Source organism: Dermacentor silvarum, chromosome 7 (genome assembly GCF_013339745.2).
Source record: "Dermacentor silvarum isolate Dsil-2018 chromosome 7, BIME_Dsil_1.4, whole genome shotgun sequence".
NCBI classification, from domain to species: domain Eukaryota; kingdom Metazoa; phylum Arthropoda; class Arachnida; order Ixodida; family Ixodidae; genus Dermacentor; species Dermacentor silvarum.
In genome coordinates this window covers 80500786-80527830 of record NC_051160.1, presented here as the reverse complement: position 1 = coordinate 80527830, position 27045 = coordinate 80500786, and the positions used below count along the sequence as shown (strand labels likewise).

Sequence of the window (27045 nt, the reverse complement as noted above, 5' to 3'; positions counted from 1 at the left end):
AGAATCTTCCGTTTACTAAATGCGGGAAGCCTGTACTTTGTGCCTGTACTTACCTGTATTTTGTGCCCCGGTCTCCATTTTCCGCCTCTACGTTCTACGGAAATGACCTTTATTTATTTAATGAAAAGTGTGCAGTCACAAATTACCAGATTTGGCCCTTAAAACCAGGGCATTTTTTTAGCGTACTTGTGTCGAAAAACCCCGAAAACTGCATAGGACGCTATCGAGTGCTTCAGTTACACTGTCACTTTCACAGCAAAACAAGCAAAAAAAAAAACAAACAAAAACAAGTACAATTAGCACACCTTCACACCTTCACATCTTTATCGCTTTCTTTGTCTCATATTGATTTTTTTTTTGCGGCTTGGCAGCGACTTCTACCGCTAACTGCTGGAAGGTGTCAAACATTTGTGCTCTCGTCGGGCCTTATTAGCAACATTGCTGCCAATTTGCCCTTCGCCGTTGTGTTCGCGCCGTCACTTGTGCCATCGCAATGCACATCGTCGTTCGGGGCGAGCCAGGACACGAGGGGCTTCTTGCTGAATATTCCACTGGCCGTGGCCTGCAATCCGAAAAGGCCCAGTTCATGAAACGCTGTTGAAAAGCTACATTGAAAAGATTGACGTATTTATTAAAGCGAAGCTTTATATGGCTAAACGAAACGAAAAGCCGTCTGTCCGTCACCTGTGCGCAGCAAACTATCATCATTAGCATTGACTCGAGCGTCATCGTCTTCTTCCGCAGCTGGCTCGTTGGCTCTGCGCTGAAAAGCTCACGAAATAAAGTTTTTCATTTATTCTCCTCGGCTTGCGCTCGCGCTCGGCACGCGCTCGTGCCACTGCTCACAGCTCGCTCCGTTGCCGCTCATCATTAGAGCTATGAATTTAACCTCTCTTCTGTCGTTGTAATGGGAAGGCCGCGTTTACGGGGGGTATGAGCCATTGCTTCAGGGGGTTGAGCCATTGATTGGCTTACGTAACGGACAGATTTAATTTTCAAGCAATTTAATTTCGGAGAATCACAAGCCCCAATGGCGGACGAATGCTGATAACCACGCCACCGAGCAAACTCGAGACATGGAACTCAAGCGACAATGGCGGACTGCGGGCATACCGTGAGTGAGGTCGTTCTCTCCATCGCAGCCGAACGCGTGTGTTACCTCATTAGGAAACACAAAGACGTAACCAACAATTGAGAAACATTTTAATGAACCACCGGGGTTAACGCAGCCATAAACCCCGGCGCCGCACGTTTCAGCTTCGCTGGTTAACCATCTGTACGGTGTGTTTGGGCGGTGATTTTTATTGAAGGATTGATTCATTAGATTTAGCGACCCAGCTGTGTAATGCTTGTAGAGTTCAAAGATATGTATGTAGTGATAAGTGCAAATGTCATTTGTATTTAGGAAGTTTTGTAGGATCATGAATCTCACCTTGCCATCGGCCCTGTAAGCGTTTCTGGGCCCTCTCAATCAGTTCAGAAATATTTATTTTTTATTTTTTTCTTGGTTTCTGAACGTGATGGCCCAACGGTGGGTCACTTTCCATATTGATTTGGCGCATCGTGACCCACTGCAGAGTCCCCAGGGTATTGTGCTCCTTCGAAACTTTTTATATATGCACAGAAATTACTCCACAAGTCAAACCAGAAGCAACGAAGATTCATCTTCCACATTGATTTCTAGGGAAGATGTCGTTGGAGCACTTCAGAATAAACAGGGAGAATGGGTTCCGTGTCTCACCCATCGCCGTGAACGTGTTGACACGGTGAATTGAATTGAATTGGAAGCAACACTGGGGATACTAGAGGCGCCGGGGTGGAGCACTTCGAAATACTTTTGCCCAGCTTCTGGGTTATTAGTGTATTCGTAAATACAAGTAAAGCACTTTTTTTTTTCATTTCACCCCCTCCGAAATGCGGCTGTCCTTGCCCGGGAATCGAATCCGTGCTTAGAAGAACGCCATAGCCACGGCACCACCACGGTGCGTTTATTGAAGAGAGAAAGCAAAGGAGAGAAAGACAGACAGGCTAGAATGCAAAAGATGTAATAGAACCGCATTAGCTCAAGCAGTTAGGTTACGAGTTGTCCCCATCACGCTTCAAAGTGGGATGTCAATAGAAAGCATCCCACGTAGCTTCGCGCATATGGGTCTTTGGTGAAAATGCTTAAAACCCGAATAGCCGCCGGCCGGCCTTCTAGCGGGTAATGATTCCGGATTTATTGGCATGTAGACCGGGTGTAGGGGGAGTTATTGTATATAGAAACTATATTTTCGCTAAATTTGTGGTCATCAGCTGATTATAAAAATAAAAGAATAAAGGTTAGACTTCCGTTTCTTGCCAAACATTTCGAAAGCCGAAGCGCTGTTGCGTCCCTGTAACGCCAAATGTTTTTTTTTTTGCGCTTGTGCCTTTGTGGCTGAGTAATTGCTCTTTAAATAAAGTAAGCTTGCTAAATTTAGTCTGATAATTTTAGAATATAGTGTACTCCATTTAGAGCAATAAAATATCAGTGCGGCCATAGCAGACGCTGTCAACATCTGTAACGACATGGCAGGCAGCTGCGGGGACTTAATGCAGTGTCGCCACCCGCCCCTTGTTTTTGCATCTTTTGTAGCTTGCGAAGGCTCTTCTCGCGGTAAGAGGGATTTATTGTATTGTAGAAGCGCACTTTACAGCTGAAAATATTTTATTGCGATAGAAATTATATGGACACTTCAAGCGGATTTCTGCCGTCGGCGTCGCCGTCACCGTGAGGTTCCCTGCAAAGTCCAAGGGCGATAAAACCGTCACCGCGCGCCATATGTGCGAGTTAAAGCTTTCACGGAGAGCGAACGCACGGCGGAGAGCAAACGCGACATCCCTCGCGCGAGAGCCGTGGGGGTGTGGGAGGGAGAGAGAGAGGGAGGGAGGGCGACGCTATGCTGCGGCACCAAATGCGTATCTTGCAACCGGGCGCATGGAGAACTGGCGACTCAATCTCCCACGCGAAAGCACGAAAGCGGGAAGGCAGCGCGGGAGGGAGGGGGGGGGGCTGCTTTTACTCTGCTACCACTAGCACACTTTGCGTCGGTGCGGGCTGTCGCGCGCACCGTATCTTGAAAGCGATCTCCACACGGCTCTGACCTTTGTATGCGCTGTGCTTTCGCCGCTCAGTTTCTGTTGAAGCGATAGACCGCACGAACCTTCGCTCGCTGCGGCGGCCTTGCGCACGCCAGCGTTTTGGTAGTGGTTGTCTGCGTTCATTGAGTGTGATCTATCCACGTTTGCTTGTGCGCGCTGACACCACGCTCGTTAATTCAGTCAGTAAGCGAATATGTGCAAGTTCATGCAGCCGATAAAACTACTATCCCTACTCCGAATAGCTATCTACTAATTTGCTATCGCAATTGATGCTTCGCATTTTGGGCGAAACTGCTCATTTTTTTTCTCTTTACTGTTACCTGAAAGTGACCTGGTGACCACAATACTATAAACACTGTACTGAAGTACAGCATTCAAAACCAAACGGCGCATCGCACTATCTCAGAGGACCTGATGGCTGCTAAAATGTTGGCGTACGCCTCTTTGTATGAGCCCATAGTGCCTATGAAGGCGTGAAGTTAACGTTTTATATTTGCCAGTATTGTAAATTGCAATTAAATGCATGTTCTCTTCAAGCCGAATGCTTCTTTTCGTTCGGCTTACATTCATTAGGTTTTATAAATTTTTTTATTTGAGATCTGCGAATTGAAACCATCTTCGATTCACGTAAATAGTTTAATCATCTGCGCTCACTAGTGAACGAAACTTCCAAACTACAACTTAATTTTTATCCCATGCATTACACATCCTGCTGACACACCTTGTATTGCACGTTGACTTCAATCCGTTTTGCAATCAACTCCAAGATAGATTAACTTATATTGTCCTTGAGGTGCTGTGTGTAGAATTCTGCACGCTCAGATAGTGCGTGAAATGTAATATCTGTGATAAAAATGAGGTTTCAACTTTTGCCGCAGACATTGAAATACACTTCAAGCTGGCCTATGCGGAAAGCTTGAATAATATTGCTACACGCGTGTTGTATTTGGTCGTTTTAACGAGGCGCGGGGGCTCCATCACTCGAGAAAAGGAGGAAGAACGAACTGGGCTTGCGCTGTGAAGCCAACGGCTTATGCTACAATATTGTCACGAGCCTTCAGAAGTAGTCTTGGGGGTTTAATAAACTGCAGAGCAGCTGGATCCTAGAAAGCGCGTCCGTCGGGACTGGCTCGGGAGCAAGGAAGAGCGCGCTGTCGGCTTTGTTTTTGTGCCCTCGACCTACTAACTGCGGGTGGCATTATGCCCCCCCCCCCCCCCTTCCGATCAAAAGAATCGCCTCGATGCCGCAAAATAAGCGTAAGAAAGAAAAGGACAATGCAGACAAAGCGAAAGTAGAAAAAAAGCAAACGTCAGGCTGGTACAGTCAATGAACGAAGAAGCAAGCTCACGCAGATAAATGAAAAGCAGAAACGAAAAAGAGTGAATGATCGAAAAAAAGTTACGAACGCGCAGTGTACGGTTTCATGCGCACCACATGAACTATATATGTCCGAGCTCGGTTGTCTTTGTGTTCTGGTCGGTGTCTGCGATGTTGTGTTCGAGAAAACTTCGTAGTTGACGTCACTGAGGTGACGTAGCACTTTATACGGACCAAAATAACGGCTCAGCAGCTTTTTACAGAGGTCACGGCGCCGAACGGGGCTCCACACCAAAACTTGGGTCTCAGGGGCTGTAGGACACGTCCCTGTGGCGGATGTTGTTGCGTCGTGCGTCTGCCTGTCGCTGCTGGTTGATGTGCAGCCGCGCGAGCTGTCGAGCTTGCTCGGTGCGCTCTGCGATGTCCCCGGCGTGAGTTGTCAATTGGTCAGCGTCTTGACATGGCAGCATAGCGTCTAGCATCGTCTGGACTTTGCGACCACGGAGAAGGCCAAATGGTGTTTTTGGCCTTCTCTTTGGCCTTTGGCCATTTGGCCTTCACTGCCAAGTGGCAAAGAAGGCTCAATGGTTGTTTTTTGATGCCTGGCGTTGCTGAATTAAAAAACTTCGTCTATAAGCTGCGCTGTGAACGCTGTCGTTCTGTCTGTTATGACAGGGGAGGGAGCACCAGTACGCAATACGATGTGGCGCATGCAGAACTGCGCTACCTCTGAAGCCGTGGCTCTGTGGGATCGCCTGCGTCTCAACATAGCGTGTTAAATAATCAGTCGCGACGATAACCCATTTGTTGCCATCGGCAGACAGAGGAAACGGTCCTAGAATGTCCATACCGAGTTGGTCAAGGAGTGTGAGGTGCTTAATTGGCTGAAGTAAGCCAGCCGACTTTACGGATGGTGTCTTTCGGCGCTGGCGTTCGCGACAGCCTTTATCGTACTGTTTGACGCTTTCCAAAAGCCCGGGCCTCGCTTACCCTAGCGAGTGTTCTTGAGAAGCCTAAATGATCACATTTACCCCCTGTAAGCCGTGAAGACAACGTCACCACTGGAGCATCGAATGGTAGGCTCCAAGGACTTCTGCCACATTACGAACTTCCACCCAAAAAAGCCAGAACGGTCAAGGCGAATTCAATAGCCACAATGACAGCAGCCCCGTCCCTTATCCTATTCCAGAAACCAAGAGATCCACCGACCTCCCGCGGATCATCTATCAAAGACCCGGAAACTTGACTGGAGACAAAGAAAGCGTCGAGACGTTGACGATATTGATGTGTAGTGTTTAGTGGTGCAAGTGCCAGATATGGCTAAAGAGCGCCGTGCTTGTGGTGATGGGTGATCAACCGCTTTCAATAACATACAGCTTCTTCATCTTCTTTCTGGAGTTTTACGTGCCAAAACCAGTTCTGATTATGGGGCACACGGTAGTGGAGGGCTCCGGATAAAATTTGATCACCTGGAGTTCTCTAACGCGCACTACAACGAAAGCACACGGACTGTTTTTGCATTTCGGCTCCATCTAAATGCAGCCGCCGCGACAGTTATTCGATTCCGCGATCTCGTGCTCAGCAATGCAATATAACATGAAGGTAATGGTTTTGATAGCCATAGGCAACGTGGCCGTGAAAAGGCCTAAATATGCGCTCCTAAATTTTGCTTAAAATTATCAAGTTAATATACTAGCAACGAAGGTGGCGTATACTATTACTATTAAATGTATGTTTACAAAGGGATGATATAATAAAACGATTTTGTCGCAAGTACTACCACCTCATCAGGGCATTTAGACGCAAGCTTTTTCCAGAGGCATTTCCTCTAGAGAAGCTTTTACCTCAGCACGCCTTCATGTGACGGCGAGTGGTGCGAATGCATTAAGCTGATGACATGTATCACAACACAATTCTATAATTTCAATGCTTTTTCATGTGAGAAACGGTTCGCTGCCAAGCAACAGAGCCGGATTAAGAGGATAAGGCACCGGTAGGCCAGGAGAAAGTGCTTTTTCCTTTCAGATTCTGCTCCCGACGCTCCACAAGGTCGTGGAGGACTGCCGTCCCTTCGTCACATCTACCACAAAGCGGAGGTTGGCCACCAGTAAGCAAGTAATTGTGTATGCCATATGTGGACCGTATTTAAAGTTCACAAAGGAGGACATCGATTTGTCGTGATTTCATTGTGGGTGGCAAAGTACCAAAATGTGGCTTCAATAAATGGACTTTAAATATTAAATGTTTTGCCATCCCAAGATATTTGCCAACACCTTCTTAGTTTTTTTGCAAAAGAAGGGCTTTAATTCTAAAGTGGGTGCAGGTGCGGAAGAATTGTAATTCTTGTTGCTCTGGATGCGGCGGTTTCGTTTCATAGCTCATTGCCATGAATGCCTCAGTGCCTCGGCACCAAAAATATTCCTACATGCTGGTTATACGTGTGTCGTACGCTGGAGTGAACAAGATAATTAAGCACCATATTCTTACATTTACATATCGTCATTCGGCATATTACGGTGCTAAGAGAACTAGTGAACTGTGTTTTCTTGATACTTCTCACATCTCACACTACTTCATATATCTGAGCCGTAAAAATACTTGTTTCGGAGTGCAGTACATCTGATTCATAAAAATATCACCGCCCTAGCCCTCCGTACAGACGGTTAACCAGGGAAGCTGAGACGTGCGGCCCCTGTGTTTATCACTGGATTAATCGCGGTGGTACATTAAAGCCATCCTCAATTATTGGTTAGGTTTTTGCGTTTCTTAATGAGGTTACAGGGACGTTCGGCTACGACGGAGAAAACAATGTTACTGACGGTTTACCCGCAGAGCGCAGTTGTCGCATTGCCGCTAGCGATTTTTCAAAACAAAAGCGCTTCAAAATAAAATGTGTCCGTCAGGTAAGTCAATGAATGCCTCATACCCCCTTAAGCCACGTCTCATCATGAGCCTATTTTTATGTCCACTGCAGGACAAAGGCCTCTCCCTGCGATCTCCAGTTACCCTTGTCTTGCACAAGGTGATTCCAACTTGCGCCTGCATATTTCCTAACTTCATCACCCCACCTAGTTTTCTGCCGTCCTCGACTGCGCTTCCCTTCTCTTGGTACCCATTCTGTAACTTTAATGCTCCACCGATTATCCATCCTACGCATTACATGGCCTGTCTACTTCATTTTTTCTCTAAATGTCCATTATAATATCGAAAATCCAAGTTAGCTCTCTGATCCACACTGCTCTCTTCCTGTATCGTAACGTTAAGCTTAACATAATTCATTCCATCGCTCTTTGTGCAGTCCTCAACTTGTTCTCGAGCTTCTTTGTTAACCTCCAAATTTCTGCCGCATATGTTAGCACCGGTGGAATGCAATGATTGTGCCCATTTCTTTTCAACGACAGTGGTAAGCCCCCAAGCAGGATTTGGCAATGCCTACCGTATGCATGCCAACCCAATTTTATTCTTCTGTGAATTTCCTTCTCATGATCAGGGTCTCGTGTGAGCAATTAACCTAGATACACGTGCTCCTTTACAGACTCTAGAGGCTCACTGGCGATGCTGAATTCTCGTTCCCTTGCCAGGCAGTTGAGCATTGTCTTTGTCTTCTGCACATTATTCTTCAACCCCACTCTTACAATTTTCGCTTGAATTCATCATTCATTTGTTGTAATTCGTCCTGATTGTTGCTGAACAGGACAATGTCATCTGCAGACCGAAGGTTGCTGAGATATTCGCCGTTGATTCTCACTCCTAAGCCTTCCCAGTCTAAGATCTTGAATACTTCTTCTAAGCATGCAGTGAATAGTATTCGAGAGAGTGTGTGTCCTTGCCTGAGCCCTTTCTTGAAAGGTATTTTTCAACTATTTTGTGGAGAACCAATGTAGCAGTGGAATCTTTGTAAATGTTTTCGAACATATTCTCGTATGACTCCTGCACTCCTTGATTACGCAATGCTTCTATGACTTATGGTCTCTCAAGTGAATCAAATGCCTCTTCATAATCTATCAAAGCCATATGTAGGGGTTTCTTGATTACTTGCTGACATGGATATGATTCATTGTAGAATATCCCTTCCCGAAGGCAGCCTGGTCCCTTCGTTGAATGAGGTCGTGTTGCCCTGATCATATTGAAAAATATCTTGGTGAGTACTTTATACTGAAAGTAAGCTATTAGGCCTATAATTTTTGAGTTCTCTAACGTCTTCCTTCTTGTCGATTAGTATAATGTTGGCATTCTTCCAGTGCTGTGGTAAACTTGAAGTCGTGAGGCATTGCGTATAAAAGGCCGCAAGCTTTTCATGTATGATATCTCCACCGAGTAGACTGTTATTCCGTTTTCTCCAGCCGATTTTCCGCGTTGTAATGTCTTTTTAGGCCCTTCTAACTTCATTGCTAGTTGAAGGAGCCTAGGTATCATGTCCATAAATGAAATAGCTTGGCGGCTCTGGGAACTGTACAGGTCAGTATAGAATTCTGCCGCTGCTTTTACAACGTCATCGAAATTGCTGATATTACCTGGCTTATGTTTCAGTGCATACGTCTTGCCTTGTCATATGCCAAGTTTTCTTCTGATTTCATGCTGCGTCCCTGTTTCACACCTTGCTCAATATTTTCTATGTTATAATTTCAAATAATCTTTACTTTCTCCTTGTTGATCAGTTTTGACAGTTCAGCGAATGCTATCTGAATTCTTGAGTTGGACACTTTAATGCTTTGTCGTTTCTTTATTAGGTCCCTTGTTACTTGGGAGAGCTTACCTACTGGTTGCCTTGGTGACCTACCTACCACTTCCAATTGCTGCTTCTGAGACCAGTCTTGTTAAGGTTTCATTCATTACCTCTACGTTATCTTCATCTTCCTGTTTTATAAAGCTACATATTTGTTTGCGAGCACCAGCATGAATTGGTCTGCTTTTACCCTTACTGTGTCTAGGTTGGCCTGTTTCTTCTTGACTAATTTTAGTCTTCCTCTCTTCAAATTGAGAGAAATCCTAGACCTCACCAACCTATGGTCACTGCACTAGGGTTCTTAGAACCGATGCCGCAGTTGCCAATTGCTTGCTAACCAGCCTGCCTTTTCCCCACTTTTGCATGAAAATCGCCCATGACTACAGTATACTGAGTTTGCGCCTTTCTCATAGCTAATTCAACATCTTCATAAAACTGTTCTATTTCATCATCGTGATAGGAGGTTGGGGTGTAGACTTGTACCACCTTTATCGTATACCTCATATTCAACTTTATTACGACTACTACTACCCTCTGAATAATGCTGTAGAATTAATCAATGTAGGCCGCGAGTTCCGTATGGGTTGTAAATACTACCCCGTATTGTCTCCTAATTAGAAGACATGTGTAGTTGAAGCCGTGGCCGTTAGTCAGCACTGTATAAGTTCACCAGTTCTGACATCGCTAAGGCCACTAATATCCCAGGCAAATCCAGGAAAGTTTGAAGCAAGTCCTCAAACAGCCCTGCTATGCACGCCTCACTCAAGAGGATTCGCGTGTTGAACGTTGCCAGGTTCGGTTCCCAGTGGTGGCCTTTCATGACCCAGAACCTCTTGGCACCCTCAGCCCCATCGCAGGTCTGACCGCCGTCTTGGTCAAGTGATCCACAGCCGGTGGGGACTGAGAGCCAAGGGTTAATTGCAGGAGCAATGGCTGATACCTCCGTAAACGTGGCCTCAATCCCCATTAAGACGACAGAAGAGAAGTGAAATTCTACGCTGGAATGATGAGAAGCACGCAGCCAACTGTGGAAGAAAATAACGACGAACGCGGAAGCAGTGGCGAGTCAAACGAGCCAGCTGTGGAAGACTACGACGACGTACGCTGATGAGCATAGTTTGTGCGTACAGGCGACAGAGAGATGAATCGCCTAGCCATATACAGTTTCTCTGTAAAAGATGGCCGGAGTGCTGCATAAGACCCGCTGGCATGTAACCTAGAAACATCAATGTAATACTCCAGGGAGGATTACTTCGACCAAAGTACCACTAAGTGTATTAGAATGTCTGCCTGTGGAGCGTGTTTCGTGACTTCCACAAACAATGTGTCGCGTTCAACCAGCTACCAATGCCACGGTGGTAGCAGCTTCGCTTGGCGTATTAGGCGATGTAGTAAAAGTGGGACACCCATTTCTTCATTAAGTTTCCTCACACGAAGTGAGCAGGATTCTCTCACTGAGCGTCTATTCAGCGAAAAAGTGTGGCAGATGTATCATTTATTGCAGAGGGGCACGGATACTGAAAGTGGGAATTAGACTCAGGAAATATGTCCTCAGCCGGCACCGCAGGATCTGGTGATATGCCTCACCGTCCTCACGAAGGTAAGGAGGGTTAGGCGTCGCCAGACCCAGCGGCGCCGGGGACATCACGAAAAGCGAGCATGTTCGATGCCGAGCGAGTTTGGTCGCTTCAGCTAGCGGTCCTTTTCACCATGCGATCAACCTTTCTTTGTAACGCGCGCATGCTGGTTAAACTGAGGGTTCACGCTGTTGCCTTGTTCGCACACGGCGCTAGCGCTCAGGGCATCTGAGAGGAAATCTCATGTCACCGCGCGGAGTGTCCATAAAATTGCAAGCAACGGGCAAAAAAAAAACTATGAATACGAGGCATGTCGTAGAGCGGGTAGTCTTATATAACTTTGGCCACTTGGGGTTCTCTAACGTGCACCACAATCTAAGAACACGGGAGATTGGGGCAGGTTACTATAGGTGAGTCATGCTACGTCTTGCTTTAAGCCATATCACGACGGTGAAATGCAGAGTAAAAAGCACCAACTAGCGAAACTGCACTGAAACTATAGTTGTTTGGTGAGCCAGCTTTCAAACTGGCTCTCAGAATGATAAACATATCTATATCGCTCACAAATTTCGAAGTATAGTGCGTTTCCAGCACATGATGATCTTTTTCAGATGCATTCCACTTCTACGCACTCATGTGAATGTGGCGGATGTGTGTCTGCACAAAACAATTAAGCGCGCTTGGGAATAAACAGGCCACAACATGCAATTTGCCCTTCGTGCAACTTTCGCCATCTTTTCCAAAGAAGTAAAAGAACATACAGCCCCGCAATATAATTATTTTCTCGCCTCATCCTAGATGCAGCAACAGCACCAGATAACCCGAAACCCTCCCCAACGCATGAATATCGAACGGTTGCGAGCGCCGCGGCTCTGAAATTACGCTCTCTCCGTGCGAGTGGACGGCCATAGTAAAACCAGTCGGCGCACGCAAATCGCCGAGGCAATGATCCTTCCAAACGTTTTGCGATTTCCTCGCTAGGGCGCGGCGCATGCGCAGTGATGCCATGACAAACTAAGATTGAACAGCCCTCATCACGTCTGTCTAGACGGCGGCAGCGGCGCGCTTCTGATGCATGTAGCGGATTTGCTGCCGAAGGAAGTTGGAACGGCATAGTTGCTTCTGAGCATGCGCTGCAACGCGGACAGTGCATCTTCATTGGCTGTCATGTAGATGTGTTTTAAATGCGTGAACATCTGTGCATACCCATCGAGAAAAACTGGCCATCCGTCCTGTAAAACGATCTCTTTCAAGAAGAGCCCACAGCAGGAAGCGTCTTTTACCTTCGTGCTGCCTGTTGCTTTCACGGGAACGAAGGCGTGAGAACAGCGCTTAGCACACGCCGCACCCTGCCGCTTTCGCAGATCACTTTCAAGATATCGTCCACGCGGAGGTGCTATACGCAGCCGCTGCCGGAGTACGGTTGATCACGGTTCATAATGGTTCCACGCGGATGGATAAGGCACTAAAGAGCGAAACCGGCTTGTAATGATCGGAACGTCATCAACGCACCTGGCGCTGTCAGCTGCAATAGTTTGCTTGCCTCATCGATTCACCTTGCGACGCCATCCGCGGCAGTTCGTGTCGCCGCAGCAGTGTCGTTTATACTGGTCGGAACAAGTTTAATATTATTGCGATAGCAACTATATGGACACTGCAAGTGCATTTCTGCCGTCGTCGTCACCGTCGTGGTCGCCGTGAGGTTGCGTGTAAAATCCAACGACGATAAAATCGTCGCCGGGCGCCGTACACTGTGTGAGCGAGTGAAAGCGTACGAGGGGAGCCGGCAGTCGTGGCTCAATGTAGCGAACGCGAGGAAGGAAGGAACGCAGGCCGGAAGCGCGCGGTCGTCATTCGCGCGCGTGAGGCACAGGGGTGAGATGACGAAGAGGGGGGTGGGTGCTTTCTGCTCCGTGGCCTGCTGCTCAAAGCGCGGCCGCTCCGTAACTTGAAAGCGATCTGCAATGTGGGCGAAATGCGCGCCCGCGCGGGCCTCATCTTCAAAGGGATCAGCGATGGAGACAAAGTGCATGAGCTGAGTGCCGTTATCTTCGTATGCCCTGTGCTTTCGACGTTCAGTTCGCGTTGAAGTGAGACGAAAGAGCACGAAGGTAAATTTGCCCACTGCTACTGGCGCGCTTTGTCACTGCGGCGTCTTCACAGTGAAATTCCGCGGTCATCCAGCGAGATGTCTTCCTGTTTACCTGCCGCGCACGTGACACCGTAAACGAATATTGACACCTTTATACAGCCCATTAAACTACTATGTTTGCTTCGTATAGCTCTCTACTAATTTGCAATATCAATCGATGCTTCGCCTTTCGGGCGAAACTCCGACTTTTTATCGATAATCACACCGGGATGCGTGGAGATGACCAAGTGGCACAATGCTACGCATTCATAGACAACTCCCAGAAGATTTGCCACGTGAATTTTCTTTCCAGCTCCCCCTCTCTGAGATTCTGCCCAATGGCAGAGAGAACCGGAATAGGTGTAAGGCAGCAGGAACGTTTCAATAAGATTTCCAGGTTGCTTCCACCGGGCACCGCTTTTTTCCGACTGCAGGTATTCGTCCCCACCAAAGGCAAGGAGGTGCTTCTTTGTACAATGCATTTGTACAATGCAATGCAATTCATCCAACTTCTTTGTACAATGCAATGCATCCAACTGTTGTCGCACAGCACACTTTCGATCATGCTCGAGCCCCATCCGGATGAAAATTATCAACCGCTCTTAGGTCCCTCCCGCACCTATCACAAACTCGCGACCGAGTTATTCGATCACGATTTGGCTAACTGGCGATCAAGAGCGCGTGGCCTTAAACTCATACACGTGAGGACAGACTTAAGGGGAAAGCCTACAACCATTATGCTGGGGTCAGCTTGCTTCGGCGACACAAAGCATGGCGTGTGCTCAATTTTTGCACGACGGCCCACTGCGCAACAGAATAGCGCCGTCGCGCCCGCCTCGCGCACACTATCCGTCAACCCATCCCCTACTCTTCAAAATAGCCTCAGGTAGGAGAGGTAACCGATGGTCAACAATTTTCCTGAATGGGTTCCCGTGGAAGCACTGTCATCTAAGACAGTTTGTATAGCCGCTTTTGTAGCCGCTTATATTCTCCTTTCGACCTTGCCCCAACTGAGCGAGCGGGCAGCAGACCTTGGATACTCTTTATTACGCGAGCCTACACAGAGCAACGCCACCCACGCATGACCCTTCAAAAATCGCGCAATTGTGAATCCTGTGACAGGTCGAAATCGTCCGAAAGAGATAGATGTGCGAGGGGTCTATCGATGGCCATGAGTGGCGGAGAACTGACCACGTTTGAGTGCATTGTCAAACACAATTTTGTCGTTACAGCTTGATCTCAGTAGGCGGCGCCAAACGGCTGAGAAGTGCACCGCTACAGTGCTCTAGATAGCCGTGACGGGGACTGTACATTTCAAGGGCATGGACAAGAAAGCAAAAGAATATTTAGCAACGCAGAAACATGAGACACTGCCAGAACCAACCACACTGTATAAACTTTTAGGTGCAGTCAAAATTCTCGCGCGATGGCACGTGCGTTAATAATACACGTTAAGCGACGAACACGCTCGTTCGTGTAGGAAAGAACAAAAGAAAGCTATTTTGCAGGAAAATGGCAGAAAGAGCTACGTATTGGCTTGGTTGAATAAAGAGCTGACGCATTTGAAGATGTAAATTTATTGTAGTGAGGATATTTACGTGGTGTTGCTTTATTGCGTAATTCTGTGGAGAACAGACGCACCAGCCGTCCCATTTGCAGGGATTGCAGAGATAGGTTTACGTATACTCAGATTCGATATAAGTGTGGTGTACTGTTTTATTGCGACAGAAATTATATTATTACTCCAGGCGTATTTCTGCCGTCGCCATGAGGTTCCGTATAAAGTACAAGGGCGATAACACCATCTCCACGCGTCCCTACCCTGAAAGTGCGAGTGAAAGCTTGCGAGGGGAGCAGACGATGCGGCTCAATCTCGCCGCGCGAAGGGAGGAAGGCGGGGAGGAAGTGCGCCGTCTTCCGTCGCGGGCGAGGCGCCCACCGCTACGAGGAACCGGAGGGAGGGGAGGGGGAGTGGGGTGGCGTTCTACGGCGTCTGCACATACGTACAGGGTGTTTCAGCGAACACTTTCATAATTTATTTAAGGTTGCCTGTGGCAGATAGCCCAATTCTAGTTAATGAGCAGGTCTGCTCGAAGAGGCGGACATTACTTGCACAAAAAATTGAAATGGATAATCGAGTAGTCATGAAAAATTCACTAATTAAGTTTTTACCTAATTACCGGATCGACCATGTTGCAATTTACAAATTGCAGTCGTGGAGTTCGCAAGGCGGATCCACTTGGAATTAATTCTCAGGATGACACCAGTTTCGAGATATTAATTCCCGAAATTCGCGGAGAAATGCATTGGCGTTCCAGACAATCTTGTGCTTCAATGCATAAAGCGACGTTTTGTTAAGAAACTAACTAGAACGCCATGCATTTCTCTGCAAAGTTCAATTTATTGTGAGAATAATGTCCGCCTCTTCGAGTAGACCAGCTCATGAACTAGAATTGTGCTGTCTGCCACAGGCAACCTGTAAGAATTTTTGAAAGTGTTCGCTTAAACTCCCTGTATATGGGAGGGAGGGGGCAAGGCACGGTCGCGCGGCTGTATCTTGAGAGTGGTCTGCGTGGGGGGCAGAGTCTAGGTGCGTCAGCGGCTCATCGCTTTGTGCGTGCTGTTGGTTTTCGGCACTCAGTTTGCGTTGAAGCGATAGACAACACGAAGGTCGATGGGCTCGCTGCTGCTGCCGCGTTTCCTCACGCAAGCGTTTTGACAGCGGCTGTCCGCGGTCATCGAGTGTGATGTGTTCATTATTGCTCTGCACGCTGTCACTATGCTTGTTAATTTAGCTAGCAATCGAATGTTTAGAAGTAGATAAGGCAGATAAAACTGCTATCCTTAACTGGTATGGAACTCTGCTAATTTGATATCGCAATCGATGATTCTTCTTTCGGGCGCAACTGCGGATTTTTGTCCACATCGGGGGATGACAAAGTGTTTGCGAAACGAAAAATATTGGAAGACCAAGAACACTGCTTTCACGGTATAAGCTAGCGACATAAATTCACAAGAATTGCATAAAAAGAATTTTATCAATAAGTTAAAAATTTGCCATGAAATTTCTTTATGTCAAATTCCCGTAAATCTTTGTTTTCGTAAAGCAGCGCTTTCGCCAACCTATAGGCCTGGCAAGATTTAGAAGACAATTTAGGAAAGGGAACAAGAATGATTTTCGATTCGAAAATGGTGTGACTATACTCATCCCGATAAGTATCCCCCATTTTCGTTATTTATTTTGTGCGAGTGTCGCGAATAGACAGCAAACACAAACCTGAATGTCGGAAACTTTGTCTGGGCTGACAGGCAGTGCGGGGAGGATTCTGTGCACAGACCGGACGCAGACATGAACTTTGCGTTGAGAGATGCAGTTCAGGACCTGCGAAGAAATAGCGGTGTAAACAGCTTCACTTGGTCGAAAACCTTTATAGATGCATCATGTATGCTATATTTTAGAAGTGTACAACGCTGGGCTAGTTGGTTAAGTATGATCGAAAAAGGATAAAAACAGCACAAAAAATGACGACACAGAAAAGGAACAACACACACCAAAGACGCTGGCTGGCAACTGAAGGTTTATTGCGTTGGAGCAATAACAAAAAGGGGGTGGGACAACCGACACGGGATCAGCAAGCCGTTGTCACCTGGTAATTTTTACGGGGTGACAAATGCTAAAAGTAGAACTAAACTAAAAAAGTAAACTAAAAAGCTGCTCAGAAACACGTGCGCTCATACATTTTCAATCTGCAGCTCAGCCTCCGTGTCTAGATGCAGAGAACCGAGACTAGCCATCTGCTATCTTTTCTGCTATCTTGTCATCTGCTAGTAGCCATCTGCTATCTTGCCCGCGAGATGTAATTCTAGGCATGGACTTCTGAAACAACAAGGCTCGATCATCGACCTGAAGTTCAAGTCGATAATGCTGTCCGAAAGCCAAGCGATACCAACGGATAGTTCTAGGAGTAACCACGTCTTGAGTGTTTTCAAGATGACGTCAGCGTGCTGCCTCGCTCTACTATTATTATTTCCAGCATCTACTAGTTCGACCATGAAACTTGCGTAGCAAAAGGAATAGTTCGACTGCACGCCGGAAAAAGGGAAACTAATGCTGACATACTTCACTCAACAATTTACACGCCAGAAGAAGGCCACGAAAATTGCCTGCATGGAAGAAGTTACAGCAATAATGAATACGTTGATCCTCTCGGATTCAGCCGAAGCTACAACGACGGCCCGTGTTACGGAACCAGCCTTCAATATTAATCAGAGTCTTCCCAGGCATAGCTCAAAGCAGGCACAGCAAGCACAGCTGAAAATCCCCCCGAGTCATGCAAGTACTGCTTCTTGTCGTCGTGAAGGATTTGACAAACATCACTTGTTAAGCATCACATAATAAGCGAAGAATACACTCGACTACTGCACCAGAGCCCATACCGAGTTTCGACGCGAGAACGGGAAGCTATAAGCCGTCGAAAAAGCCTTAGGGCGTCTCCTGTGGTCTTGATGAAAAAAAAAGGATGGAACTGCGTTTGTGCGTCAAATACCATCGCCTAAACAATATCACGAAGGAGAACGTATACCCCCCGTCCAAAAGATAGACGACCCGTCGGACCGGCTCTGCAATAGAATGTATTTTGGTCGAGAGACCTTAAGACGGACTACTCGAAAATTGAAGTCGACGACAGGGATAGAGAGAAGACCGCCTTTAGCACGCCAGGCGGCCACTATGAATGAGAGGACATGCAATTTGGCCTTTGATCGGCACCTGCAACCTTCCAGCGTGTAATAGACACGGTATTGACTGGCTTGAAATGGCACACCTGTGTAGTCTACATTGATGACGTCATCGGCTTTGCCTAAAACTTGACGATCACCCTAAGCGCCTTGCGACAGTACTAGAGGCCATCCGGTCATCTGTACTTATGCTGCAGCCGGCGAAACGTCGCTTCCCTTAAGGAGAGCTTTTGTTCCTTGTCCACGTCATCAGCACGTCAGGAGTCGGGGGGGGGGGGGAGGGCGATGGACCCGTGTGCTTATGTATCCTTCTTCCGGGGAATGTATTTCACCCGCTAAGTTATCACTTAGTGCAAGAGGCGCCTGCATGATTTGGAACTTACTAGAATGTTATCGTTGATTCTATCTGTTGTGTATGTTGTCGCCGGACTGAATAGTCAAAGTGTATCCGCGACATGAATTGTATAGTACATTCCGGAAGACACGCGGGCACCAGCGATTGCCCTGAAGCGTTCGACGAGTCATCTGTAAAAGCCGACGTGCTTGACCCGGAGATTAGGTTTCCAACGCCAGTGACTGTGCTCCCCGCTATGCTTGAGCTTTGACTGCCAGTAGTTTTGCTGGGCGGAGGTTTGCCGAGTAAATAGTTTGCATTTTGCAGTCGCGCTTTAGGCAGTATGTTATTCTACGCCATCACGACAACGAGACAATATGCGATAAGTTATTGTAAGCTTATTGTTACATTTTTAAAAACGAGCCTATATAGGACACGAAGGAGTGACAAGGGCTGGTGCATACATTCAATGGACACTTCAGTAGTTCTGTATGGTGTACCAGGACGCGCAAACAAAAGATGTATGACTATTTAGTAAGCTTAATGACCTCAGTTTATACAGAGAAGAAATGCTCATGTTTTTATAGGCAAGGCAAACATATTTGCGCCCAGTAACCACACAATACAGACGTAGTGCCCAAATTGGCTCTGTAGCTGCGCGCAGCACTGAAAATCAATTTTATTATAAGATAGAATCATAAAGAATTTTCATAACCCAATTTTTACGGCCTGATTTCAGCCATCCTTGCTCACGGTGGTGCCTTCCCTCTATAAGACGTGAATGCCTACTCCTAATGCACCTTGCAGCAAGGGATGCTTTTCCCTGTGCCGCATTATTACTTCATGTTGTTCCGAATTCTATGATGCCATCACAGCGATGAACCAACCCGTACATGCGTCCTTATTCTTGTTTCACAGAAGTTCTAGCTATAAGTGAAAATTTTTCTCAAATATTTTCCCTCACTCAAACGTAGCAGCGTCCGCATTAAGTAGAAAATAGAGCAAATGATGTTTCTTATGTTTCAACATTGTGTGTCTCGTTAGCAAATCAATGAATATACAGAACTATGTTCAAGTGAAATATTAACTGTTACTCGCAGCAGTGTTCAAGATATTTGTACGTAATATCCGGAATATTCTTCACAACACCTGTACATGTAACTCTGTTCAACGTTTTAACTGGTATAGCTCAACTATATTGCTGATCATACAAGTAAACACCTGCAAAATCAAGACAAGCCTAAATATTACCAGGTGCCTATAAGTGTGTCGTTTGCCTTTATTTAGTTACTTGCTCAACAGTGATCTTTGTAAAAATGCTGACCCTGAGCACCAGCAAATCTTTTAAATACAAAAGCTCTAGGCTTCATGGTTCTCTACTTAGAGCACCTGGTGGCCATGATCTCGCCGCTGTAAAAGTTGTTTTCTCTGTTTGGCAATCACTTACTTTCTCTCTGCCTAGAGATTCATCTTAAGAACCCAAAATAACATGATCAAAGTGATCTTACTTTTAGAAATACTGTAGGCAGGGCACGGTGGCACTAAATGAAATTCTTGTTTTGCCATTTAATGATTTAGGCACTTTCTCATGCTGAGCACCAGATGTACTGCGTTCCATGGCCTCTATGAATTCCGGGGAAACATTACCCAGTGTAACTTTGATATACATGCATTTCAAAGGACGTTTCGTGGGAAAAAGAAATGTATTTGGCAGCTGACACACACATTGCCATGAAAACGTCAGTTTGTGAGCTTATAACCAAACTAACGTTGACGCAGCCTAGCCGTGTACAAAATGCTTTTCTGTGGCATATTAACAAGGCAACTGCGCGCAGCACAAATATTCCTCTCTTTCTAAGCCACTTAGAGTTTCATTGAAGTGGCGATAATGTGTGATCAAATTGTATAGCTTAAACATCCAATCTTGGTGTAATAGGGTAACAAACACGTCCTTTGGCTGGTTTTGTTGCCGAACTTACCTCATCGCATAATAAATGAAAACATGAAACTTTCACTTGTTTAGCGACTCCAAATAGCTAAAGCTTCGTATTGATTTCGGTTACTGACGATAAGGAACGGAGTACGACAAAAGGAGAAAGCGCCCCCAGTATGTCAAAATCTCTAACATAGAACAGAGCTATTATTACTAAGCCAAAGTACTCAAAGTGCCCAAATCAAGCGCCTTTAAACAGTTTGTCGCAAATTGCCTAGCTGTGGCAGGAAAGCAATCGTTCAGTTGCTGTCGAATTGGTATTCAGCAGAGAGGCCACGGTCGCCTTTGTCACTAGGTGCTTCTGGTTTCAAATGTTCACAATGCGAGCTTTTATTGTGCCTGGTGAGTACAAATATTTTCGTTCGTTTTCATCGTTAGTATTACTAAAACGATATGCAGGTAGCTTTCATAAGCAAGTACCAAAACCAGTCTTGGACCATACATTTCCCTTTAACTGGCCGTAACAATATTTTACGCCTACTGCATCTTAGCTTTCGGAGAAAGGCTTTCACATTTCATTTGGTATACCGGGTGTTCAAAATTAAGCTTTAAGGAACTTTGAAAAGTCACATGTGGCGGGTAGCACAATTTTTATCGTTGAGCTGGGTTATTCGAAGAGGCGGACATTAGTAGCACGAGCAATCGAAACACATATTCAACTAATTAAGAAATATTCACTACTGAACTTCTTAGTTATCTACTTTACGACACATATTGCAATTTACGAATAGTAGCCGGTGAGTTTGCAAGGCGCATCCACTTGAAATGAATTTCCAGGATGACACCAGTTTCGAGATATTATTTTACATAGTTTGGGAGGAAATACATGGGCGTTTCAGTTACTTTTGTGCTTCAATGTATAAAACAGCATTTTGGTAACAAATTAAGTGGAACAACAGTGCATATTTACGGCGAATTTGATGGCGCACATCTCCAAACTGGTGTCATTCTGGAAATTGATTGAATGTGAATAAGCCTGACAAGGTCACCTGGTACAATTTGTAAATTGCAATATGTGTCATAAAGTAATTAACTAAGGAGTTGATTAGTGATTTTTTGGTAATTAGTTGCATATGTGTTTCGATTTCTCGTGCTACTAATGTCCGCCTCATCGAATAACCCAGCTCAATAATAAGAATTATGCTACCTGCCACAGGCGATTTATAAAAATTCCGTAAAACTTGGAAATGAACACCCTGTATATTGACGGATATCATTCGCCGCTGCACGTATTTCCCGAATTTACATAAAGGGTAGTTCCAATTGGAAATGTTTTACTTACAGCTTGGACCTAAAGGGGGCTATCTGAAAATGTGCACTTGCGCCCATATTTGCCACGTCTGCGTTTCGTCATCTTTTGTGTACGCCGGTTACCTGAGCCAGAGCCCACATTCCAGGAATTCCTCCTCCGGCTCCCGCCTGCAAGCGGAGGACTTGCTGATCGCGTTTTTTGACGAACACGGAGACCATGGATGTTCTGGGCTGCTTGCCGCCTTTCCGACCATTTGGCACATCGGGTGTCGCAGCGAACGCGCTCATGTAGTTGTTCATGATGAGGCCTGGTACTGAAGCCTTCTTGCTTCCGAACCTGCATGCGTTATAAGACATGGAGGTTATGCGTTTTACCGCCTCACTCCATGCTTCGGTGCGCACTGTGAGTCGAAGCTCAATCACCCTTAACCTCGTTCAGTGTATGGTGCACCGTCAAGCGAAAAATTCAGCAAAATTTTCCCGCTTACTTCTGAAAAGGCGTTTGAGATGAAATCTTCCACTCACCTGTAACTGAAACCGCGTTCGTGTTCGCTGGACACACATCTAAAGCTAGAATGTGAACCTTCCTGATATGTATATAGTGTCGCGTAGTAGTGACGGTGAAGAAAACAGTAGCACAACTCTGAATGATGAAACTGACTTTTTATTGGGCGAACCCGTGCCCACAATAGCAAGTTACACTCGAAACACAACCATAGCGGCGAACACAGTCGGCGATCGTTGGAATAAGATGTGCGGGTCGAGCGCGTCGGCTTTTATACATGAGTCATCGAAGGTTCCAGAGCAATCGCTGGTGCCCGCACGTCTTCCAGAAAGTACTACACAACTCGCGTCGCGCATACATGCAATTCAATTACACAAGGTTCGGTTACAACAGATTTCGGGTAGAACCATCGATAAAATTCGAGACCCTCGGACATTTTTCTTGTATTGCTTCATAGGTGTCGGTGGTGGTTATGGTGGTAGGTGTCATGCTAAAAAGTGGGCCGATACTCGTCATAGTGCAGAAAGGGTCCAAGCTCTATTGGCACGTACCCCTGTCATGTGGGCCGATCCTGGTGATAGTGCAGAAAGGGTCAGAGCTCAATGGCACATACGCCTGTGGGCTCGGGGACCTGTTACGCGCTGTTGAAGTACCCTTGTCACACGTGGGCACAAAGAGACAAAATCACCAGCCCTTTCCCACTCAAGAAAATGTAGGTAAGCGAAGCTTGTCGTCGGATTCCAGCGTGTCGATTCTAGGGTGAGGACTTCCGAAGCCCAGGTAAACCGTCAGCGAAGAGCCGTGGATCCCGAGTTACGGGGAAGGCGATGTTGAGGCCAAGCGTCAGTGAAGAGCCGCCGACCCTGAGTTTTGGGCAACGAAGCGGAACGGTTCCGACAGCGTCGTCTTGCCAGAAGCTTCGCTTACCCCCCATTCTTTCGTAAATGAACTCAATTTTGAGATATGTGCCATCAAACTTGCAGTAAAACTACCCCGTCTTTCGAAGTGATTTGTAACATAACACGGTTTCATGCATGTAGACACGAAAGTAATTGGACTGCCAATGTATAAGTCAACAAAGTTTAGGACTTGACATTGCTACGTGCGGAAATATCTCTTGATTGGCGTCATCCTCAGAATTTATTAGTTTACTACGCCTTATCGTCTCCCTGGCTACAATTTGTATATTCCAGTATGTGGCGTCAGGTAGTTTTTTAAAAACATAATTTGTGAAATTGTTTTAAGTAATAAATGCCTAAATTCCGATTTTACATGCAAATAATGTCTGCCTCTTTAAGCAATACAGCTCAAGCATTGGAATGGTGATACCCGCCACACCTAATTTTAGAAAGAATTTCCAACTGTCTTTGCAGGAACACCCAGCATACGACCAAATATGTTGCATCTTTAGGCACTGAGGTAGATGCACAAAATATTTGTTCCAAATTACGCGCGAAGCTTTAAGTATGGGAGTCTTCGGAAACCTTATAAATTTGGACGCCTTTTTCGCTGGTAAAGGTGATTTGCGAAGAAACTATCGGCATCAATTTCTATATTTCCAAGAATATATATTTCCAGAGGGCACGGCGAGACCACCGCAGATGCAGCGATGAACCGCCTTATGTTCTTTGTACCGGTCGTGCTGTCCACTTCAATCCTATGCGCAACATTGGGCAATTTATCGTGCAGTTCTGATCACCGCATTCTTCTGGTCGACCACGTGGCTGCCGATATCAACCGAGGCTTGGTGACGCAATCCGTTCACCAGAAGCGACCTTCAGCGCCACCGCTCACTGTACAAATACCCGGACAACTCAAGCACACCTTCAAAGGGCACGGCGACATCGCCGCAGATGCAGCCATGAACGGCCTTATGTTCTTTGTACAGGTTCGTCCTTATTATTCCTGTCGCTGCTTTCGTAGTGGTGATATGGTGTATTGTCGTCCTGCCGTGCCCTGAACAGTGCCTTTCTTTACTTGGTGGCGCATGGGGTGTGCTGATGCTATTGCTTTCTTGAGATGAACTTAATGAGGGCAGCATTGCGGGCAAGTTGGTAGTCCATTACTAAGGTGTTTGTGCTTTCTTCTCTGCCGTCCATGTCCTTCTGGTGCGTAATAACACCTTAGTTCTTGAGATGTTTAACTAAATCGCGGACCTTCTAGGCATGAGATTAATCTTCTTTATTCCGATATGTGGTCATCCTTACAAGAATCTATTCGTAGCCTAGCTGCGTCGGGGAGTCTGCTGTCATAAAACGATTAGTGCCCGTTTCACCAAATTAAATGATACGATTAAAGTACTCGCGCAGCGTACCAAAGCAATCAGCCAATTAAAAACTGAAGTTACCTCTCTAAAGAAAGTGATCACTGCACAACAAAAGACACTAGACGATTTGAGAGACAGAAGTCGGCGCCTCAATTTAGTTGTTTTGGGCCTTCCTGAATATTGACGCGAGACTCTGAGCAGTTTAAGACACGCTGTTATTGAAGACCGTGTAAAGCTGGGATTATCGGTAAGTACCGTAGAAAGGGTACATAGAATAGGAGGAAAATGGCCTGATAAACCTAGACAAGTCATAATGAACTTTGATTACATTGATAAAATGCGCGTCCTACATAATTCATTCAAACGGAAAGGCTCAACTATTTCTTTTAGCCACGACTTTTGTGCGGCTACTTTAAAGAAACGTTCTAAACTATGGCAACAGGCAAGTAGTTTAATACCAAAGCCCACAAAGTTTCCCTTGACTATGAGTGGCTTCGGGTAGACGATACCGTTTACGTTTGGGATGAGGCCACCTCGCAGCTTGTTATGCTACCTCAGTCTTATCTGCCTAACGGTGATCCTTCCTTGCAAACAGAGACGCTCAGTTTTATCTTGCTTAATGCAAGAAGCCTTGCTAAAAGCCAAGCCAGTTAGAAGATATCCTCAACCTCTATGATCCACACATTTTGGCAGTCGCAGAAACTTAGTTGACAACGGAGATAAACGACTCCGAAATGATTCTCCCATCCCACAAAATACCACATATTAACATATGCAACACAGCATTAAAAAAACTTTGCTTTCTACATAGAAAGCTAGAGAAGTCACCTTCATCTGTCAAGCTGCAAGCTTGTTATTTCCTCTTATACGAGCAGTCCTAGAGTATGCTTCCATAGTGTGGGACCCGTTCATTAATAAGGAAACTGGCAAACTTGAACGAATTTAGTGCCTGGCTGCACGGTTTATTTGCGCCGATTGCAAAACCTCATCATGAGTTTGTGGCATGTTAGGCCATCTTGGACTGTATCCACTCCACGTGCGCCGACAGTTCGCAGGGCTGATTTCTTTTTACTCGTGGTTTCATAACCCAACACGTTTAGCAAATTTCACACAGGCTACGCATGCTCCACACAGGTCGTCGCGTATTTTTCATTCTAAAGTAGTTCAATCCTACTTTGCCCACACTAAAATCTTTAAGAAATCATTTTTTGCACTTATGAGCGAAGAATGGAGTTGTTACTAGAAAGTGTTGTTGAAAGCAAATCTTATGTTTCATTTGAAAAACTGTTGAAAAAACATCTTTTTTAAACGTTCTCCAGATTGGGCAGCATTTATGCCTGTAGTATTCTGTAAATAAATAAAATAAAAATCTATCCCCTTCAATGAGTCCTCTTTTAACTGGTTAACGCAAGCAGCTAGCCCCCTTGAAATGGCAACGAGAAGCCATTTAAATTTCACGGTTTTGGTCAAAGCGTTAATTGCGGTGGATATATAAACGTGGCTTCACCTGCAGCAGCTAACAAAGCGATAGCCGTACACTCTGATAGCCGTACACTCTGAACGACCGCGAATCAAAATCACTGATACCGCGTGCGTAAGCTGGTTGGTTCGAGGCCTGCCACGTTTTCATTTTTTATCACATTGTGGTTACATAACGTGACAGTTTTCTGCCGCATGGCATGTTACGAAATGCTGGCCATAAATTAGGGAACCTGCTTTTTTTTTATCTGCACCAACGTCTTTGTAAAAAATAGCTGCCTGGTTTTGTGAACTGCGAGGGTACTTCTAAACACCTGTTGGCTGTTCTGATATGAAGTGTTTTAACGATAAACGCAGATATAACGCGTCATTAAAAGTTTGTTTCTTTCGTAAGCTGAAAGTTTATAAAGATATACTAAGAAATATTTGTTTCCTATAGAGCCACCCAAGGGACAAGGCGTGCTTGTGCGACACTTATGTTGCTTGAAACGTACCAGAAAATAAGTTTGGTGTCCACTGTGCGCACATAAACTACGAAAATTAGAAAAGAAGCCGCAAACGTTGTATTCATTCTAAGCAATATACTTGAAGCTATTTGACGAATTCCATTTGCGTTATATCCCAGCAAGAGTTTTGCGTACATGTGTGGGAACAAATGAACGCTTTACAACTTATTGCACAAGGTTATTTGTGGCTTAGTACGGACTGGCACCTTGAAATGAAAAAAAAATTATACCCTCAATATGCAGCACACGTGGGTTTTCATTTGAATAATCCTGATATAGCTTCACAAAATATCCGAAATAATAAAGGTATTCCTAAATTTATACCACGACCAACAAGAACACTACGAAAAATTATGAAATAAAACTAAATTATGGGGTTTTAAGTGCCGAAACCACGATCTGATTGTGAGGCACGCCGTAGTGGCGGACTCCGGAAAATTGGACCACCTGGGGTTCTCTAACGTGCACCTAAATATGTACACGGGTGTTTTCGCATTTCGCCTCCATCGAGATGCGGGCGCCGTGGCCGGGATTCGATCCCGCGACCTCGTGCTTAGCAGCCCTAAAGTCCCTCGATTTCCCGCTCTTTTTTAAGTAGCGACATCTACTCCGTCGGCCGCCATTATCTTGCTAGATAGCATGCGACCGTCAACGGTCGCAGCTATCAACGCTGCTCTCAGCAGCGTGCAATGTGATTGCGGGGAACAGTGTTAGGAAGAACATACCTGCCGGAATGAGCGCCGCCCAGTGAGATTCGCCGGCGGTGCTTCAAAGCTTGTCGCTACTTAAATAAAGCAAAAAATATCTAGGGACTTTAAGCAGCCCAACACCATAGCCACTAAGCAACCACGACGGGTCGAAAAATTATTGAAAAAGATACACGGGCCGGGTAATGCGGCCTGTCCAGTAAAAAAAAAATTGACTTTCCATTCCTGCCCGGCGAAATTGAATGTCCAGCGAAGCTGTTGAAAGCCACCACTAGAACTGCTGAGGGGGTTATACAATGCCTTATTGCTTTGGAGTAATGGTAATAATGGTAAGTCAGAGTAGTGCTAGTAATGGCAATTTTGACAACACGCTGGCGCTGGTCGGAATTACG

General features: G+C 45.8%; 1 protein-coding gene across 1 annotated transcript; it reads right to left on the bottom strand.

The window, feature by feature from the left end:
- Window positions 1-373: 373 nt before the first annotated feature.
- On the bottom strand, window positions 374-21521 carry LOC125946575 (uncharacterized). The gene is made up of 3 exons (XM_049670069.1): window positions 21314-21521; window positions 16153-16257; window positions 374-562 (listed from the first exon to the last, which is right to left on the bottom strand). Exons 1-3 carry the CDS (start codon window positions 21488-21490, stop codon window positions 401-403), a joined length of 444 nt encoding a protein of 147 aa, XP_049526026.1. The 5' UTR covers window positions 21491-21521; the 3' UTR covers window positions 374-400.
- Between the last annotated feature and the right edge of the window lie 5524 nt (window positions 21522-27045).